We start from the raw sequence: 18,531 nt of genomic DNA, 5'->3' as shown, positions 1-18,531 counted from the left end.
TTACACTTGTTTCATAACATGTCAGTGGTATGAATGCATATTCATATAAACATTCCATGAAGGGCAGCTGCTATTCAAACACACGATTTCTAGACTCAACACCTCTCTCAAACAAGTAATTGTTTGTGGCCAGTATTACTAATGCAGCCTGTGGCAGCAGCCTGAACTGATGAACCTTTTCCTCTGAGGAAAGCACTGTTGGTACCAGTAAGGTGATATGCAGCTGCCTTGATGTGGATTTAGAGGATACTGACCTCTCAAGTTCAATTTTTTAAACTTTGCAGCATTTTAGTTCACAGGCACTAGAGCTGGTCACTAGAACACTAAGTTTTTCCCAAACGGAAGACACGACAAGCCTGAATCTTTGGAAAAGGTCTCAGTGGACCGAGGAGTGATATCCTGTTCTTTTCCTCACTACTCTTCAAGCCAAAACAAAGGTCTGATGAATCTGCGTTTTACTCTTCTGTCTTCAGAAAACTTAGGGAGGAGATGAGTAGCATTGAGATCGAACTGGAGAAAACATTTCCAACATTTGTTACTGCTACCATCGAAGAGCCTCCTGCAGACACAGCAACTCCTGAACTCGTTGCAACTATCGTCCTCAGTGTTCTGCTAGCCTGCACCCTCATCGCCTTGCTGGTATATGTAATTGTTACTGAAAAAAGGAAAAGGTACAGATAGTTTTGCTTTAAAAATGTAATTTAAACTCCCAACTAATAAGTTTACTTTAAATGCCAACTTGAAAAATATTTACCTGATAAATGATGGTTATTTGCATGGAGTATTGCCTAAGTTTTGCTACAGATCAGAGTGCCTGGCATTGTACCATAGATATTAGACCACTAGGTGTAACGGACAGTTGGTTTCTCGTTGTGTTTGTCACACAGCAACAGCAGAAACCAATACTTAAAACAGAGAACTTTGGCTAGCAGAAATAACTGTAAAGGGAAGCACTAACAGCTGTAATGTAACTACAGAAGTCTTCTCTAACCCCATGAATGCTGAAATCAAGGGAGGTTTTGCTGCTAATATCAGGGGCAGCAGGATCGCATAGCAGAGGAAAACAAACACAGTTCCGAGGCAGCAGTGGTATTTACCCTGTTACCATTACAGAAAATTGGGAAATATCCACACTAATCCCCAAAATAACACTAAAAATGCATGTTGTGTATTAAACTTATGAAGCAAACACTTCATGTTCTGTTTCTAAAACAACTGCAAAGCCAATCTTCAAAAAGAATTAACAATTTTATTTTAATATATTTATCACTTTCAGAAAGCATCAGCAACACTATTTCGTTGAGAAGCAAGTTGAAATTATAGAGGGTGTTGATAATCCATGTGCAGCTGCCCCAAATGGAGATCTGAAAAGCTTAGAGACACTAGAGCACACAAATAACATGTAAGTAGAATGCCGATATCATAAATTTGCAAAAAAACCAGCTTACCAAAAGATGTTGTTCTAGGTTATTCTGGTAACATAGAATTTTCCTTGCATCTTTCCCTGGTGTAAAGGTCAACTTTTAAGAACCCTTACAATTATAAGTTAAAAACACTACCCTTGAAGGAAGATAATACCTTTAAGTCTTGTATCAAAAATTGCAAGGACAAATTTCTACTTACTCTATAGTTTTAGAAAGGCTGAGATTTTTGTCACTTAGCTAATTGCAAGCTCAAGCTGTTACAAATTCTCTTAACTCCCTTCCAGGAAAACTGAAATAATAGCACTTAGTGACACGGAAAGTGCCAAAGGAGGTGATGCTGACAAAGATGAGCTCGAGGTCAATGAAAAATGCGATTACCTTGAGACACTAGATTTCAACAGTGCACATGAAGAAAATATAGCATCCGAAAAAGACACTGAACCTAAAAATGTACAGGCCTGGCCCACTGCAGAATTCACATCAAAACAGGTAATTAGCTTTTCAATTGCAAAGAATGGAGTGAAAGGTATTGCATCATTACACATAAAATAACTGGAAAAATCACCAATAAAAGTAAATTTGTGATGGAATTAAAAAATGAAAAATCTGATGTGAAGCAACAGAAATCTTTGAGCAGGAGCTGTTTGGTCCTGCTGAGAAGGAGGAGGATGACTTTGTGGTCCAGAGAAGAATGGTGACTCTCTCCCATCTTTTACAGAACGTGTGCAGTAAAGGGTGTTCTAGAGCTTGCAGCCTTGAAAATGATGCTTTCTTTGTACACTTCGAGATACAGAAGTTCTACAACTTTTACTGCTTAGAGTTTGTCCACAATACTGCACTGGCAGCTTTCTGCCTCACCCATCATTTGTTTTCTTGCAGGATTGCTTTCTGACAGGTACAAATCCAGCGTCAGTTCGTTCCTTAACACCTGATCGCACAACACACACCCCCGAAAAAGAAATTAAGGGAGTAAAATTTTCGGAAGTGGCCATTATTTTGGACGCAGAACCTGAAGATGATGAGCTTGATGATAATGATGTATTTTTTCATCAATAAGAATGCTTGACAAAGAAAACTTTTAGGAGAACCACAATGGTACTCACTGCAACACTACAGAATTAAATGAGCAGTAAGAATACGGGAATGCTACCCAGAGTTTAATTCCTGTTGCTCCTGTTTGTGCTGCAACAGGCAGATGAAACAGGCAATGAACAGGAGGCTTGAAGGGCTGCAGGTCGCTGTCCTGGATGCAGTGCTTTCTTACAAAGCGCGTGATTCCTTATGTCATGTGTTAAATGGAAAGACAATAAAGTGATTCAAAGTGTAATGCCTTGCCGTTGTTTCAGAAGACGTTATTTCCCAGGCATCAATATTCTCTTCTTTTGCACAAAACTGGGGCTGCAGCTTGGCACTGGAAGCAAGTGGCTAACGTTTCTCTTGATACACAGTGCCTTTCTATGTACCAAGAAGTAACTGTCCCCCCATACTCAGCTGCACCTTGAATCCTGTGTTTAGTTTTGGGCTCCTCAGTACAAGAAAGACATTGAGGTCCTGGAGTGTGTCCAGAGGAGGGCAATGAGGCTGCTGAAGGGGCTGGAGAACAAGTCTTATGAGGAGCGGCCAAAGGAACTGGGGTTGTTTAGCCTTGAGAAGAGGAGGCTAAGGGGAGACCATACTGCTCTATACAGCTACCTGAAAGGAGGTTGTGGAGAGCAGGGAGCTGGCCTCTTCTCCCAAGTGACAGGGGACAGGACAAGAGGGAATGGCCCCAAGCTCCACCAGGGGAGGTTCAGGCTGGAGCATCAGGAAGTAGTTTTTCACCAGAAGGGTCATCAGGCACTGGCACAGGCTGCTCAGGGAGATGATTGATCCCTGGAGGTATTTAAAAGACGGGTGGATGAGGTGCTCAGGGACGTGGTTTAGCAGCAGACAGAAATGGTTGGACTCGATGATCCTGGGGGTCTTCTCCAACCTAGTGATTCTGTGATTCTATAATCAACCAGTCAGCTCAATGCCATTGTGCCCAGTCTTTTAGTCTACCCATCTTTTAAACACCTCCAGGAAAGGTGACTCAACCACCTCCCTGGGCAGCCTGTTCCAGTGCCCAATGACCCTTTCTGTGGAATAATTTTTCCTAATGTCCAGACTGAACCTCCCCTGGCGGAGCTTGAGGCCATTCCCTCTTGTCCTGTCCCCTGTCACTTGGGAGAAGAGGCCAGCTTCCTCCTCTCTACAACCTCCTTTCAGGTAGTTGTAGAGAGCAATGAGGTCTCCCCTCAGCCTCCTCTTCTCCAGGCTAAACAACCCCAGCTCTCTCAGCCGTTCCTCATAAGGCCTGTTCTCCAGCCCCTTCACCAGCTTTGTTGCTCTTCTCTGGACTCGCTCCAGAGCCTCAACATCCTTCTTGTGGTGAGGGGCCCAGAACTGAACACAGGATTCGAGGAGCGGTCTCACCAGTGCCGAGTACAGAGGGAGAAGGCCCTCCCTGGACCCGCCGGCCACGCCGTTTCTGACACAAGCGGAGCTGGGGGCGGCCCCCGGGCTCCCAGGAGGCGGCAGCCGCCGCGGGGAGGAGGGGCGGGAGGGGCGGGCGGCGCAGCCTCTCCCTCCGCCCGCTCGTGCCGCTGCCCGCGGGGCGCCGTGTGCCGGTGTGCGGTGGCGGCCATGGCGCGGTGGGGGCAGGGAGACCCGCGCTGGATCGTGGAGCGGCGCGCGGACGGCACCAACGTCAACAACTGGCACTGGTGAGGCGGCCCGGGCCGGGCCGGGCGGGGCGGGTCGGGGCGAGGCGAGGCGAGGCGGGCGGCAACGGGCGCTCACCCCGCCGCTCGCCCCGCGGCCAGGACGGAGCGGGACGCGACCGGCTGGTCGAAGGGGAAGCTGGAGGAGCTGCTGGTGGGGCTGGCGGTGGAGGGCGAGGCCGGGCGCTGCGAGATCAGCGGCCTGGAGCGCGCGGAGGGCGAGGCGTCCTGCAGCGGCCGCAGGGGGAGGCTCATCTTCTTCTACGAGTGGAACCTGCGCCTCGGCTGGAGAGGTACGTGGGGCCTCGGAAGCTGGAGGGAGCGCCGGGGTCGGGTCGGTGAGCGGGAGCCGCGGTGGGGGGGGGGGCGGGGAGGAGCGCTGGTTCCCCGGTGATGCCGAGACCCCCTCGGCCCGGGGCTCCGGCGCGGCCCGGCGGGTTGGTGCTCGGTCCCTGCGCTGTAACGGGGCGAGATGACGGGGAGGCCCTTCGGTCACCAAGTGAGAAAGTGAGAGGTCCTGCTGAGGTGTCTGCGGGGAAGCTTTCCCCGGTGCCTTTCGTCCCCAAGGCAGTGAGAAGAGACACAGCTTGTGGACAGCAGACAAAGTTTCTGGACATCAGACAAAAAAAAAATCACAGAAAAGGGTCCTTGGGCACTGGCAGAGGCTACCCAGGGCGGTGGTTGATTCACCTTCCCTGGAGGTGTTTAAGGCACGGGTGGACGAGGTGCTGAGGGACATGGTTTAGTGTTTGATAGGAACGGTTGGACTCGATGATCCTGGGGGTCTTTTCCAACCTGGTGATTCTGTGTGAGGCGGCTGCTCTCCTTTCCGTGACCCACCAGGCTCTGGATGCGGAGTCTCTGCAGTCACCGCGGCTGCCCGGCTCCCCTTCAAGCAGCTGCATCCGTGCACGCTCGGACACACCGCGTAAATGTCGTGGAGAGAGGAGACTGCAAACCCTCGCGTTTTCTACATCATTTTAGACCACCCTATCCGTGTTTAGAAAGCTTCAGATTTCCAAATATTCGTGATCTAGAATATGTACAACTTACAGCTTTTTTTCTTGATAAGGCTAAGAAACGTGAAATTTTAGTTTCTCCTTGCCAAATAATTCTGACTTTGAGGAACACTCCGTGGAGCAGATTCCCTGGTATCCCACGTTTGCTCTCTTGGCGTATGCTGTGTCACAGCATTTGTAAGAGCGTGCTGGGTCAATATTTCGCTGCTCGTCTCGCTTTGTAGGAGGCAAATCCCTCGTTGCAGGGACACTGGCGTCCTTACAGCAGAGCGCTGGAATCGTTTCAGCTTCCTGGTGCTCAGAGTTACACCTGTGTGTTTAATTCATGTCCATGGATAGCAGGAGACAGGACAGCCCAGGCAGCACGCAGGGGCAGGTGCTTCAGAAAACGGAGTGTGGTTTGCACTGACAATAATGAATCACACCAACTTTTTAGTGGGAATTAGGAAACTAGAAATAATTCTTGATTATGTGGGATAACGGGCTGCAGTCTTGTGTTCTTGTTGGGTTGCACCCGCTTGCAACCCCAGCTCTTGGAGGTCTAATCCCTTGCTTGTCCCACAGCGAGGTCCTTATTTGCCCACCAACCTGGTAATGTGGCTTTGGGTAGTATCGAGGAATTCTTTCCATTTATTAGAGGCCTAAAACCTGATGGCAAATTGTGGAGCGTCTTTTGCATTGGAGTGAGAAGCAGGAAGAGCTGATAAAAAGAGCCTACACAGGAAACGGTGCCAGGATATTGTAATGTGAAATGGCAGGCAGTTCCTCCCCCAAGCACTGTACGTGTTTCTCAGTTGTTACTGTAGGAGGTGGGAATACCAAGGCCACGTGTGATTTTCCCCTCTTAATTCCTGTGCCCCAGAGTAGGACCGCAGTCTGGGTGAGCGTTTCAGGTGATGCTGGTGGCTGCTCCAGCGGGTGTCTGCAGTTTGCACCCCTGTTCTTCCTCATGCCCTTTGTTCCCTTTCCAGCACAGTTCCTCGTGCTTGTGCTTATCCTGGATGGGCTGACCGGGACTTTAATGTTTGTTTCGATGTTTGTTTCGATGCTGAGACCTGTTTGAACAGATTTGGAATTGAGGTCTGCTCCCACTATAATAGCAGACTTGAAGAAGTACTGTTTATTTTTCTATGCATCAATAGTTACTGAAATTTTAAAGGTTTCAATTGTGTTATAAACTAAGAAATCCTTACAGTTGTGATCTAAGTGTTAGTAGAGAGTAAGGCAAATGTTATACTGTAGTGTGCCGTTTGTGTTGGTGCATTTTAAATAATTGTAATCAGCTTTTTGATAGTCTTTTTTTTGTTGTTTTCAAGATAAGCTAAAGTTATCCAAGTTTTAAATGTTGATTATTTTGTTTTTGTTGCTCTTTTTCTTTTATTTCAGTGTATAAGGCGTAAAAATAGACAGAATTGTTTGTATTTCTGTACAGATTCTTCCTAAACTCTTTTCCTCTGTTAGGTCTTCATGCTTTTCAGGGTGGGTTTAGCTATGGACGTCTCTCATGTTGATTAGGTTGTTTGTTCAGTTCAGTGTTGTGTCAAGTGGATAATGTCTTTGAGAAATTAGTTTTGAAAGTGTTTGCTACTACACAGTGAAATTCTAAAAAATCTGGGAATGATGATTTTTTTTTGATAGCCATAGAATCATAGACTAGTTTGGGTTATAAGGGATCTTAAAGATCATCTAGTTCCTACCTCCCTGCCACCAGACCAGGCTGTTCAAGGCCCCATCCAGCCTGGCCTTGAACACCTCCAGGGATGGGGCAGCCACAGCTCCCCAGGGCAGCCTGGGCCAGGGCCTCACCACTCTCATGGTGAAAAATCGTGGTGTGTGTTCTCTGAGAGCTCCAAGTTAGAAATGAAAGTTCAGGCTGAACTGCTAAAACCACAAAATACTGTGGTAATTTCCTTCTGCAAGTCTTCTGGGATAATTATAATAGTAACTTGAACTACGTTTTGACATTTTGATGTATAAAACCAAGACAATATAAATCCTCAAATTTGCAGCCAGTTTGAAAGGTCTGTTGTTTGCAAAACGTTGCCCTTATCAGTTTATAATCCACAGCAATAAGAAAGTGAGGAACTAGAGGTGCTTAATACCACTAAAATTGAGCAAAATGGCTGTTCTCTCTGCTGTTTATTTGAAGATGTCATGAGGATTTCAATGCCTTGTGATGGAAGCTCTATGAAAACATGTCTGTCCTTTTTAAACATAGGTACTTCAGTAGTGTAATTATAGTTAGGTTTTTCTGAGATGTGCTGTCATAGTTTTCTAAAATACTGGACTGGCAGGAAACAGATCACTTATTCCTAGGGCTGTTATTGGAGTCCCATGGGGTTCAAACAAATAATTTGATAGCTTGATAAAAAGCTAATAGCTTTGCTGCCACCGTTCTGCCTGTGTTGTGCTGTCTGCCAGCTCTTTTTGTGAACTAACTGGGCTTGGCTGCCCAGCACAGACGCTGTCTTCATTTAATCCCTTGGACAAGGGGAAAAAATACCTATTTATCGTTTTATGAATTTAAATTTGTTGTCTGCCCTGTGTTATTTATGAATCTTTAACAGTTGTGAAAATTGTTAATGAAATGAGGTCAGGTTTGTGGTTTGTTTCTAAAAACATCTTCCTGCCTGCTGGCACTTCCTTTTTGGGGAGAGCAGTTTGAAAGTAAGAGCTGCTTTACTCTCTGCAGAGGCAGAGGCATTGCCTGTGCTAATCCTGGAGCTGGAAGAGCAAACAGAGGTAGCTGCACGTGAGTTGTGTTGGGCCCAGAAGTGTTTTAACGGTGTGATTAACTAGTTCACACGGCTCTGTGCTTGGGCTAACAGATTCTCCAGGGAGTCTTGGAAAAGTCCAAGAGAGGCCTCCTGGTTTGGCCTTTCCCTGTGTGGATGTGTGGACGTCTCCTTTTGGATTTAGTCTCCTTCTGGATTAACAGGCTTTGCCTGTTGCACTGGGCTTTGCTCCTGACTGGGAGGGGGTCTGTGTGCTACCAGCCGTCATGCGCTCTTTACCATGGTAGGGAAAGAAATGAGGAAGAGTTTCTTGTTTTGGTTCACCAGTCAGTTTAGCAGAGCATAAATTCCATATCCGTGCAGAATACATTGCTCCATATCTTTTTCAATCCATTTGTGCATCACTCCTTTCATGTGTACATCTCTAGTAGTATCAAATATACCCTCGTGAAGATGTGCCTGGTCAAGCTCGATGCCATGAGTTGGGAAGTAATCAGTGACTGAAGAGAGCAGTGTCATTTCTGGAAGAGAAAAAATCTCCATAAAGCGCTTAAGTGACGGACCCTTGCCATGGAAGTCACTGATCTGGATGTGCTGCATACCCTCATGGAGTTCGTTTACCTCTTCCTCAGGCACTGGTTTGAGGCCTCTATACACCATCTCTAGCTGGACATAATGGAAAGCTCGTCGGAGCACTTGTTTGTCTGCTGTGCTGTGACCGTCAGCAGCAGCACGTTAGCTTATATCTCTGTCTAGATCCCCATCACATGGAGATCGTTTCTGGGTAGTAATTAGAAGTAGTGAAAGGGGAGGGATGTTAAGTAGTTGCTGGCTGTAGCTTGCTTCTTGAAAGGTGAGAGAATCCAAAGGGCTATTTTGTCTGCCTTCATGCTGGCTCCCCTTCTGCAGTGATGCTTCACGCTGGGCTGATCGTATTGTCCCGTTGGTGGGCTGCGTCTGTCTTAGCATCTAAGCTCGTCTGACTACGCAGGTAACTGGGTTTAGGGCAGAGCTGCGTGTTCCCGCTATGGCTTTTCACTTAGATGATTGAAGTAATGAAGGGATTTAAATAACGATGCTTTTGCAAGGCAATGGGGAAGAGTCTTCAGTGGAGAGGGAAAAAAAGCGTCAAACTTTGAATTCAGGCTTGTCACACACAGCAAGGTCTGAGGTAAAGAAGTGCAATCTAGGGCTCATTACCTTGAGTGTGTTCACAGCAGTTTGGGTAAGTGATGGTGGACCTTTTCCCAGGAAGGTGCAGGGAAGGAGCCTGATTCCCATTCTTGCAAAGAATTCCTGACATGTACAGTGATTTCTGGTGGCTCATGCTAAAGCTGCTTGGAGTGAGAACCATTTGTCTAAAACATTTGCAAGTGAAATTTCATATTTTTAAGAAATTTCAGTCATATCCCTGCCCGTTATACTCGCATACGTTTTGTGGTGAAGTGCCTGTATATTGGGAGCTTTTGAGATATTCGGGAAGGAGTAGCGAGCATTCTAGGGAGCTCCTCAATAAAGGTCGGACAAATCTAGGGGAAGAGGAGGATATTTTTCCCCTACACCCTTCCAGATCCCATTCTGTGTTTGCAGACAGAAGTTCTAAGTGGAGAGCATTTAAGAGCTTGCAGCGGCAGAGTCAGGAGGGCAGCGCAGGCCGTGCGTTGGGAGATGCACCTGTATGCATGAACGTACCTTAATGTGCCTGTACAAGAGAATACAGCTCTTGAGAGTAGGTCACTGTGAACGTACTGTGACACCTCTGAGACTTTTGGTTGCTATTTAGTTCCTTTGAATTACATTCTAGACAACTTGCTTTTTGTACAACTGATTTCCAAGGTAAAACTCTTGCTTTGGGGGAAATAGTTTTTAATAACTCATTGTTGGACTTGATGATCTTAGAGGTCTTTTCCAACCTTAATGATTCTATGATTTAAGAATTCGTTATGTTAATACAGGTACAGTGAAAGAGTCTGGTGAGAAACATAAGGGATCTGTTGAAATTCCTAACCTGTCAGAAGAAAATGAGGTAGATGATACAGAGGTAGGTGTGAAATACTGATATGGCTATATAGGATCAGAATTCTTAAATAAAGCGTTAATCAACATATAGGCATCATGTTTTGATTTATCCTGTGATTAAGTGAGATAATTACACTTGAATAGTTTATTTCATGTTTAATTTTTTTATACCTGGAATAATGACTTCTCTCTGTTCTCAAATTTACCTCTGAGGAATGTGCACGGTTTTCTTTGCTAATTATTGTTTGTGATGACATAGTAACTACAAATGTGAGAAGAATTCTGCTTGCTGTAGTCTTAAAAAACTCCACCTCCTTTCCCCCAAACCTTAAGAACTTGAGCAATCTCCTCGTTGGTCGTATGGCAGCTGATACTGTGGCTTCCTCAGATTCCTCAGCCCCTGCTGTGTAGTAGGCAACTCTGTTTATACTTCATGAACTTGACTGAGCTGCTGTGGAGAGGAGTTGATTTATTTAAGTCAAAACCCAAGGGGACCTATTTTTAACAAAGGTAGGATAACGTGCAAAGATAATGAACTTGAAATTGCAGCTGTCCTCTGAATATAGTAAACAAAGCCAGAATACTTTCCTTTGTTGCCAGAAGCCAAAAGGCTCACGTTTAGATGCCTCTTAGCTCTTGTAATTTTTATGCTTCTAGATAAATGTTAGCAAAAAGAAAGGGGAAGGCGATGTTCTGAAGGACCTCATGAGAACTGAAGGAGCCACAAAAGTCAGAGAGGCCCTGAGAGATTACCTGAAAGCACTTAAAACAGGTAATTTAAACTGGTATGTTACATGTCCTTTAATTTTGGGTCAGGTAGCATTGAAAAGCCTGCGTTTTTAAGGGAAATGTCCATTAGGCTCTTTTGCTAATAAAAAACATACGGGTGAGGTGGGGGAAACTAGACGGGAGTTGTATGGCCCATCCTGTCTTCACAGTTTTGGCTGGCAATTGTCACGATGTATCTGAATGTCGGGGTGGTTGTACAGCTCGATTTCCTACTGAAGAGTGTTTTTCTTTATTACAGAGTTCACCTTGGGAATGATTCTGCCAACAAAAGCTGCCACTGGCCAGGAGCCGGCTGCTGAGCATAACGTAAGTGGGAGCACCATGCAGGAATGCTGGCTTTGTGTCGTACAAATTTAACAGCACCCTAATTGTAGTCCATACAGATTTTGCGGTGCTAACAACTGTAACTGTAACTTCCTGTGACTACCTCCAAATGAGAAAAGCCTTTGGGGTGGAACTGCCTCCTCATTGCTGTAGTACAGAAATGACCGATGTCAGCTGCCAGCGCAGAGGGAGGATAGCAGCAGTGATGCACCCCGTTATGATTTGTTCTGTAATGGCTGTAGCTGCAGCAAGGTAACGCTGTGTTTCACTGCATGGATCACTTGCCCCAGTCTGAAGTTAGCTTCAGGTGGTGGTGGAGTAAATCACACACTCATAATTTTGTCACTTATTTAGTGAATACTCATTAATAATACTTTTAAATAAACATGAAAGTAGGTTGTACAATTAATTTCAGAACTTTTAAATGTTTAATTTTGCACTCGTTCACATGAACGTTGTTTGCTTTACAGAATTCTGCTTCCCCCCAGTCTTTGGATATGGTCGGTGTAAAAATTCCAACAGTGAAGATACTTATGAAAGAAATATTCCATTCTCCAGCGGACAAACTTTATAGGATCTTTACAACTAAGGATGTAAGTGACACTACCAGCAGGGATTATAGCAGGGAGCAGATATAGATATAGATATAGATATAGATATAGATATAGATATAGATATGCCAGCTGCTGATGCAGTGTGTCAGTTTGGGCAAAGGACTGAAGGCTTGGTAGCTGACCTCTTTGACAAATAGCCAGGTTCTTTTTGAAAGCACTAGAAAGTGGCAGTCGGATCATGCCACTTTTACCTTTTTAATGACTACTTATTAGGGTGGTTTACACATTTTATTTTGCCAGTTGTTACCTTAATAGGCAGAAAAGCCAACTAAACAAAACAAGGTGCACCTTATGTAGTTGGTGCAGTGGAACCACGCATGCCTTTGCTAGTAAGAAAAAGCTTAGCTTTTTTATGTAGGTACTTGTCCTTCAGCAGCTTCAAGTGCTCTGTAACAGCACTGTTGTTAGCCAGAGTTTACAGGTTAATTAGATTAACTACTGGATGCAACAATACTGTTGCTTATAAGGTACAAAATATAAAACTACTGATTTGGGGTTTGTGTCCAGGCTCTTTTGAAGGACACAAACCCCAAATCAGTAGTTTTATATTTTGTCAGCCAGTCACCTCTGCGTCTGTTATGTGCTTTTGTCCATGTCCCTCGCACGTGGCTAGAGCCTTCCCTAGTCTTTGCATTTACCACCACAGCCTTCTCAGCATCAATGTTCCTGTTCTGTCACCTCAGTGGCCCCTGCTACTGCCACAGATCTCAGTGCCTGCTGTATAAAATGAGAATCCCCATTAGTGCTTAGACTCTCACGTATAGTGCGGTTTAGTTAATTCTTCAGCAACTGCCCTTGTCTCACAGTGCGGTGCATTACATATCCGTACAGATGTGCAGTTAACAGAGTTGTGCTGCATTCTTCTTTTGCCAGTTGGTACAGAAGTTTTCCAAATGTCCTGCTGTGATTGAAGCTGAGAAGGGAGGAAAACTTCAGATGTTTGACGGCTGTGTCAGCGGCGAATATGCAGAATTGGTAAAGGGTTCCCACTTTGCACTTGAAAACTCGGGGGAGGGGAGGGACAGGGGAACACAGAGGTAGGGCTGTCAGCTGGTTCTCTGAGCCAAAAAGTAGTGCAAGTTTCTGACATTTCAGCTTCTGTAATGCCTATTCAGATCCTCTGTGACAAAGCCAAAAATTGTTATTATGTTGTGTGATTTTTCTTCCATGTCAAAAGAGCAGGCACTGAGTACACCCAGTGACCTGCACTTGGGGAGAAAAGGCTCAGCCCCACCCTTTTTCACTAGGAGTGAGAAAGCTGATTTATCTCCCAAATCTGCATCAGTTACTCTTGTAACTGGGTAAACGTTCTCTTCTATTCAGGACAAACGTTACACTCTCCCCAGCTGAATGCTTTTTAAAATAGAAGGGAAAAATTGGTAATTAGAGCTCAGCTCCATTTTTGAAACCTCTGAAAATCACAGTTGCTAAACTTAGCCTTGGTATTTTAATGTCCATCCATATCACTGGCCAAGTTCTAAAAAAGGTAAAGGCTTGGAAAATTGGATTCTCAGTCCAAGCTAGTAAAATGTTTGTTCACTCCAGAAAGGGCTCAATCTGGAAACATACACCCTACAGAGCTGCTACAGCTGCGACTGGCTCCAGCGGTAGCTTCCCGTTATGGAAGCTGAGGGAAGTCAGTGCAATTAGACGAGGAGCTATTGAGATGATGCAGTCCAGGTGTAATTGCAATGGCTTAGTGAAGGCAATAAGCTGATGTAGCGCGCGTGCTTACGCTGCAGCAGAACCTCCCCTCCTCACGGGCTCTGCCGGCAGGCTGGAAACCATTTGTACGCAGTACTGCCTAGCGTGTACGTTAAAGCAGGTTGGGTTGCCTGACAGAAAGCCATGGGCACACTGCCTTGTGTACGAATTTCAGAGATGAGAACATAACTCTTGCTGTGCCCATTTCAAGGTCTGCAATAAACCCATTGGTTTGTATTGAGTAACTGATCAGCCTGACCTTTCCTGTCAAGGAACAAAACAATCGAATATAGCAAGCCGAGAGCTTGGCGAGAATAGTCTATTTAAAAACCCAGCCCCAATCTCTATTGTTTATGTGCGTGCATCTACTGTCACATAAATAACGCTCCTCTCATTTTTCAGGGGAGAATTAGCATTGAGCAGTTGAAATGTCAATTCTCTCAGATGCTAATGAGGCCTAATGCTAATTATCTTCTTACAGGTCCCAAGCCAAAGAATTGTCTTGAAGTGGAGGTGTAGAAACTGGCCCGATGGTGAGTCTGAGGAGCTCTGATAGAGGTTGCACTTTGCAGGGAGAAGGAACAAAGGCGGCAGGTGGCAGCCGTGCTAGCTGGGAGCTCCCTTAGTCGGCAGCCTGGTGGCGACAGTGGGTGTCTCAGGGAAAGGCGGCTTCACTGAGAGACAGGCAGAAGCAGATATGAAATGAGCAACAGCAGCTGTAATCCTTTAAAAACATCTTTATTGAAATACCGTATTTTCTTCCTGCAGAACATTATGCAACGGTTGCCTTGCATTTCAAGGATATGGCTGCTCACACGGAAGTGCAGCTAGAGTGCAAAGGAGTTCCTGTCTCTAATGAAGACAGTACAAGACAATGTTGGAAGAAGCAGTACTTTGAAGAAATACGTATTTTACTGCAGCAACCCCAAGACAGCATGGAATGATAACAGCACTGTAGTTTTCTTAGGGCATTACTTTTTATACTTTGTTAACATTTGTTTTTTTAAAGAAAGTAATTTATTTGTGGGAAAAATAAAGACCCACGCCTATGCTACTGTATATAATTTAAGTGTTATACACGGGGTTTTAGTGGATGAGGTGGCGGGTAGGTCAGGCTGTCTGTAAACTGCTTTACTTGTGGAACGTGATTTCTGCTTTGCTTGCACCTTCAGAGAGCAGCGGTGACGCAGCTGCAGCAAAGCTGCCCTCACGGGTGGGTAAGCGACACGAATCAATAGAAAGCATTTGCCGTTCTTCAGTATTCAATGGATTGAGTGGCAAAATGAAGACCCCTATCTGATGGGGTGCCTGTTGGAGGGGAACTGAAAGGGATTATGGAACTGCTGAGGTCTTTCAAGGGAGGTGGGAGATACAGTTTATAGCCTCTTTAAATACTTAAGATTGCTTTAACTGCAGACTGAGTTTATTTCTAACCTGCAGCAGCTTCAGAGAAAGATAATGAACAATGCTGTGTCTTTGGGGTTGGTATGAGGGTTACCCTGTGAAGGCTGCATGCACTGCACTCCCTCACTTGACCTCAGCGTGAAATGTATTTTGGAAGAAAACAGTAGTAGCAGCTACATTTTGCAATGTTGCAGGCCTTCCACTTAAATCCTTAGTGGCCTTCAGCAGTTCTGTAGCTCAAATTAAAGGGAGCAGCTGTTTGTAAGAGGTTTGACAGAAGCATAGTTGGGATATTGAAAGTAAAGGGTTGTTGCTTTTAATTAAACCACACTGAAGTTGGCAAGAATAACTTAATTCTCAAATGCTTTATAAAAATATATTTGAATTAAGTATGCGATTTGAAACAAATTGACCAAAAACGGGCATGCTGCCTGTGCAAAAAAATGTTTGGCTCAGTAAAATACGTGATTGTACATGCAGTTTGTTTTCTCCATTCACTGATGCTGGCAAAATAAATGAGGCTTTACAGAAGTTCAGTTCTATAGATTTTATTCTGTCAGGACACCAACATACGGCGACCTTGCTGCACATACACTACATCAGCCAGAAGAGAATGATGTGCTGCTCTTTTCTACAGGAGAGGTTTTCCTGGGGAAGGTTGCAGCCAGTTATCCCCTGGGAACTGAGGTTTGTTGCAGGAACACACCTCACGGTGACAGGAGAGACGTACAGACCTGGTTACCAAGTTGGGTTGGTTGTGTTGTAGGTGTCCAGACAGGGTGGGGAACAGCCTTGTGAGAAATGCCATGGTTTTGCTTATTTCTTTGTCAAAATTCAGTTACATTTTTTTGACAACGATTCAAGGACAAAGAACCTAACATTTTGAATATAAAAATTATTTGGAGCGTTGGGCAACCAAGGAGCAACCTTTAAATAAAAGTGGAAAATTTAGGTTTAAGATGAGATCAGGCTAAACAGTTTTGTGTGTAGATGATTGCGTGACACCGTGGTGTCCGAGAGGCAGCTGCTACATCTAATGACAAGTTTCTTCAGACACAGCATCCTACAGCACTAGTACTTCTTGGGGAAGTCCTTCCTCCTGACTACAAACCGCCTTCCATCTTACAATCACAGTAGTGCTTGTCCGAATTTTCTCATCCCTTCGTCTGGCAGGAATGACCCACTGAATCCAGTGCCAACCATCAGTGTTAAAAAGCAGTGACTGACTTGTGTTTGCGGTGTGGTACCACTCACTTCCAGGTCTGGGGCAGCCAAACCCCCGAGAAAGCTCTGCAGCTGCTGGTGGGAGGTCCAGGACTGTGGGAGGAGGACCAGCCCCAGCCCGCCCTCAGTTCCTCTCTAAGGAAAGGGTAGTGAACTCAAGGTGACGGTCTTGTTCCTTTATGCCACAGCATAATGGGGGACACCTGTCATCTTAGAGGGACAAACCCATTTATTCTTGAGTGCTAAACCTGCCACAGACTCCAGCAGTTTAACTAAACCAAAGAATGTTAAACTAATTGTTCTCCTCGGCTGGATGGAGCAGAGTGAGGAATTGCGTATCATTTAGTAATAAGTATGATGGCAGTGATAGAGCATCATACATAATGAAATCATAATATCATAAATGCAGTTTTCTAAAGAAGTCCCTGCGAAGAGTTCCCTATCCTAAAATTTTGCCAATATAACAAAAGAGAAAACAGCAGGAGTGGAGAGAGCTGTAGAGTTTGTGGGGAATAGCTCAAATTTATTGGAATTCCTGTGTTTGAAGGAGACTAATGAGCATGGAAGACATTCCAGGGAGAGCGGGCAGTATGAAAGAAGTGACAAAGCAGAAATGGGCAAAGGCAGTTTTGTTTGTGATCCAGCGTTTCTGTAATGCAGTGAGGTTCTGTCCAACCACCTGGTCTCCAGAAGGCTAAAAAGAAAAATAATGAAATGTGAAAAAGATTTCTAAAGCCATCGCCAAAAACCAGCTGAGAGGACGGTCTTAGCTCGAGTCCAAGTATCAGAGGCTGGTGTGAGAGACTGTGCTCTGGGAGGACAGGGGAAGGAGAAATTATTTGAAAAGCTTAATTTTGGTAGGGTTAAGTGGGAGGTGGGACTTTCAGGAGGAAATACATAACAATTAAAGGAGGGGTGGGATGAGCCATGGAATAGAATAAAAGCTTTAAGAGATTGATGAAGCCAGTTAAAGGCGGGAAGGTTTCAAAGGGGTAAAAAAGCATTCTTGAAGGCAAAGAAATTCAAACCAGAAGAGTGGGTTAAAGTAAAAGAAGGGGAGTGCCAGCTTACAGAACCTGTATGCAGAAGAAGAGGTGCAAACAAGGATACAGAGGAGGAGACAAGTTTGTGCAGGTACCAATTACTTCTAATTAGTTTTAAAAATTGAATACTGGGGAAAAAAATCCCATTAAAAATTGCAGGAATACTCACAGGGGAAACTGGAAGGTTTTGTAATGGAAGAGCAGTAAGAATGACAACACTTCTGGTAATCTTGACACAATTTTTGAGCAAGAGCATAGAAAAGCTGGTGCTAAATTTGGTCAGTTTAGAACGACAGGATAATAATTTAATTAAAGCTAATCAATGTGGGTTTTAATATCTTTCAAATCTGATCTAGCTTTTTGAAGAGGTGGCAGTGGAACTCCTGGCCTAACATAGCACCTATGTACAACACGTGTCCTGCTGTGCAAAGCAGTCACCAAACCCCCGTGGACTGTGTGGCTGAAAGGTAATATGAATTGTTAAATTTCTTCGTTAGTGGAAAACGTTTCTCAAGTAAATGGACTCCTAGTGAGATTCTGAACGGCCAGTTATATACTTGTGATAAAATAATTGACAATAAAATACAAAACTAAACACTAACGGCATTTACAAATCACACAGACAGGCTTGTAGGGTAAAACATCCTAAACTTACAGGACATTGTCAGTAGTCAGGGACCAGCTGAACACAGAAGGGCTCATGTTCATCCAGGAACACAGAAGAGGAAGAAGGGGGCATTGCGTGCTTGTGTATCATTTGTGAAATAATTATTAAATACTGTTTATACTCAGTGTACACTTCAAAAAGGGAGTTCCAAACAAAGAGAAAAATACATCACAAAACACAGAATCCCAGTCTCCAGTAACATTATCAGGGTATGACCTCATCCTGGTTGAGAGGCTAAAGTCAACAAAGTTCTACAGCTGGAAGGTGAAGTCACACAATGTACCAAAAATCAGGTGCGCATCTTTAATGAGAGTAATTAATTAACTGAGACTACTCACCAGAGGGTTATAATGGCTGCTTCATCTCTGGATGGTTTTCAGATCAATACAGGAGTATCTTCCTGAGGACACTGTGACCCAATCACAAACTGGGAGGCTTGGTAGAAGACTCAAATTCTGATATTCAATATGTAGAAGTTTTGAGTCGAAGCTGTTGATGAGTTCTCTGAAGTCACCATCTATGGAGAAGCTGATCAGAAAGGGTAATAAAATTATTCCTAAGAGAGTGAAAACTTATTTACATTGTGTCTGAATAATAATAACTTAAGCACTCACCAGCATCAACACGTGCCTGTAAATGCAGGAACAGAAGTGCTAATAAAGGGGAGTATGAAGTTCAAAGACAGAAATAATTACACAAGGTTAAAATGAGAGTAGATTCAAAGAGCGTAAGAAGAGTCTTCACATAATAGAATCCCGGAGAAGCAAATGATGCTAAACAACATTAAATGGTAGACAGAATGAGGAGTTTTGAAGAAAAAAGAC

At 44.4% G+C, this 18,531-nt stretch overlaps 2 protein-coding genes across 2 annotated transcripts in view; both read left to right on the top strand.

The window, feature by feature from the left end:
• The window catches only part of LOC138717387 (protocadherin Fat 4-like), a 44,620-nt gene extending 41,976 nt beyond the window's left edge, over positions 1 to 2,644 (top strand). The window contains exons 39-42 of the mRNA XM_069850901.1: positions 474 to 671; positions 1,277 to 1,402; positions 1,709 to 1,913; positions 2,304 to 2,644. Of these exons, the coding sequence (XP_069707002.1) occupies positions 474 to 671; positions 1,277 to 1,402; positions 1,709 to 1,913; positions 2,304 to 2,480 (706 nt within the window). The 3' untranslated portion in view covers positions 2,481 to 2,644. The remainder of the gene's footprint in view (positions 1 to 473; positions 672 to 1,276; positions 1,403 to 1,708; positions 1,914 to 2,303) is intronic.
• Positions 2,645 to 4,055: 1,411 nt separating this feature from the next.
• LOC138717015 (activator of 90 kDa heat shock protein ATPase homolog 2-like) lies at positions 4,056 to 15,304 on the top strand. The gene is made up of 9 exons (XM_069850194.1): positions 4,056 to 4,168; positions 4,268 to 4,458; positions 9,875 to 9,960; positions 10,596 to 10,710; positions 10,966 to 11,033; positions 11,522 to 11,644; positions 12,539 to 12,640; positions 13,851 to 13,902; positions 14,138 to 15,304. The coding sequence occupies exons 1-9, from the start codon at positions 4,089 to 4,091 to the stop codon at positions 14,311 to 14,313; spliced, it is 993 nt and encodes a 330-aa protein (XP_069706295.1). The 5' UTR covers positions 4,056 to 4,088; the 3' UTR covers positions 14,314 to 15,304.
• Positions 15,305 to 18,531: the final 3,227 nt, after the last annotated feature.

This window comes from Phaenicophaeus curvirostris, chromosome 2, assembly GCF_032191515.1.
Source record: "Phaenicophaeus curvirostris isolate KB17595 chromosome 2, BPBGC_Pcur_1.0, whole genome shotgun sequence".
Classification (NCBI taxonomy): Eukaryota; Metazoa; Chordata; class Aves; order Cuculiformes; family Cuculidae; genus Phaenicophaeus; species Phaenicophaeus curvirostris.
This window is presented reverse-complemented; position numbering and strand designations above follow the sequence as displayed.

Coding starts and splice junctions, on each gene's coding strand:
- LOC138717015 (XM_069850194.1), top strand. CDS start 4,089: ATGGCGCGGTGGGGGCAGGGAGACCCGCGCTGGATCGTGGAGCGGCGC. Junction 4,459..9,874: donor CCTGCGCCTCGGCTGGAGAG/GTACGTGGGGCC, acceptor ATGTTAATACAG/GTACAGTGAAAGAGTCTGGT. Junction 11,645..12,538: donor GGATCTTTACAACTAAGGAT/GTAAGTGACACT, acceptor TTCTTTTGCCAG/TTGGTACAGAAGTTTTCCAA.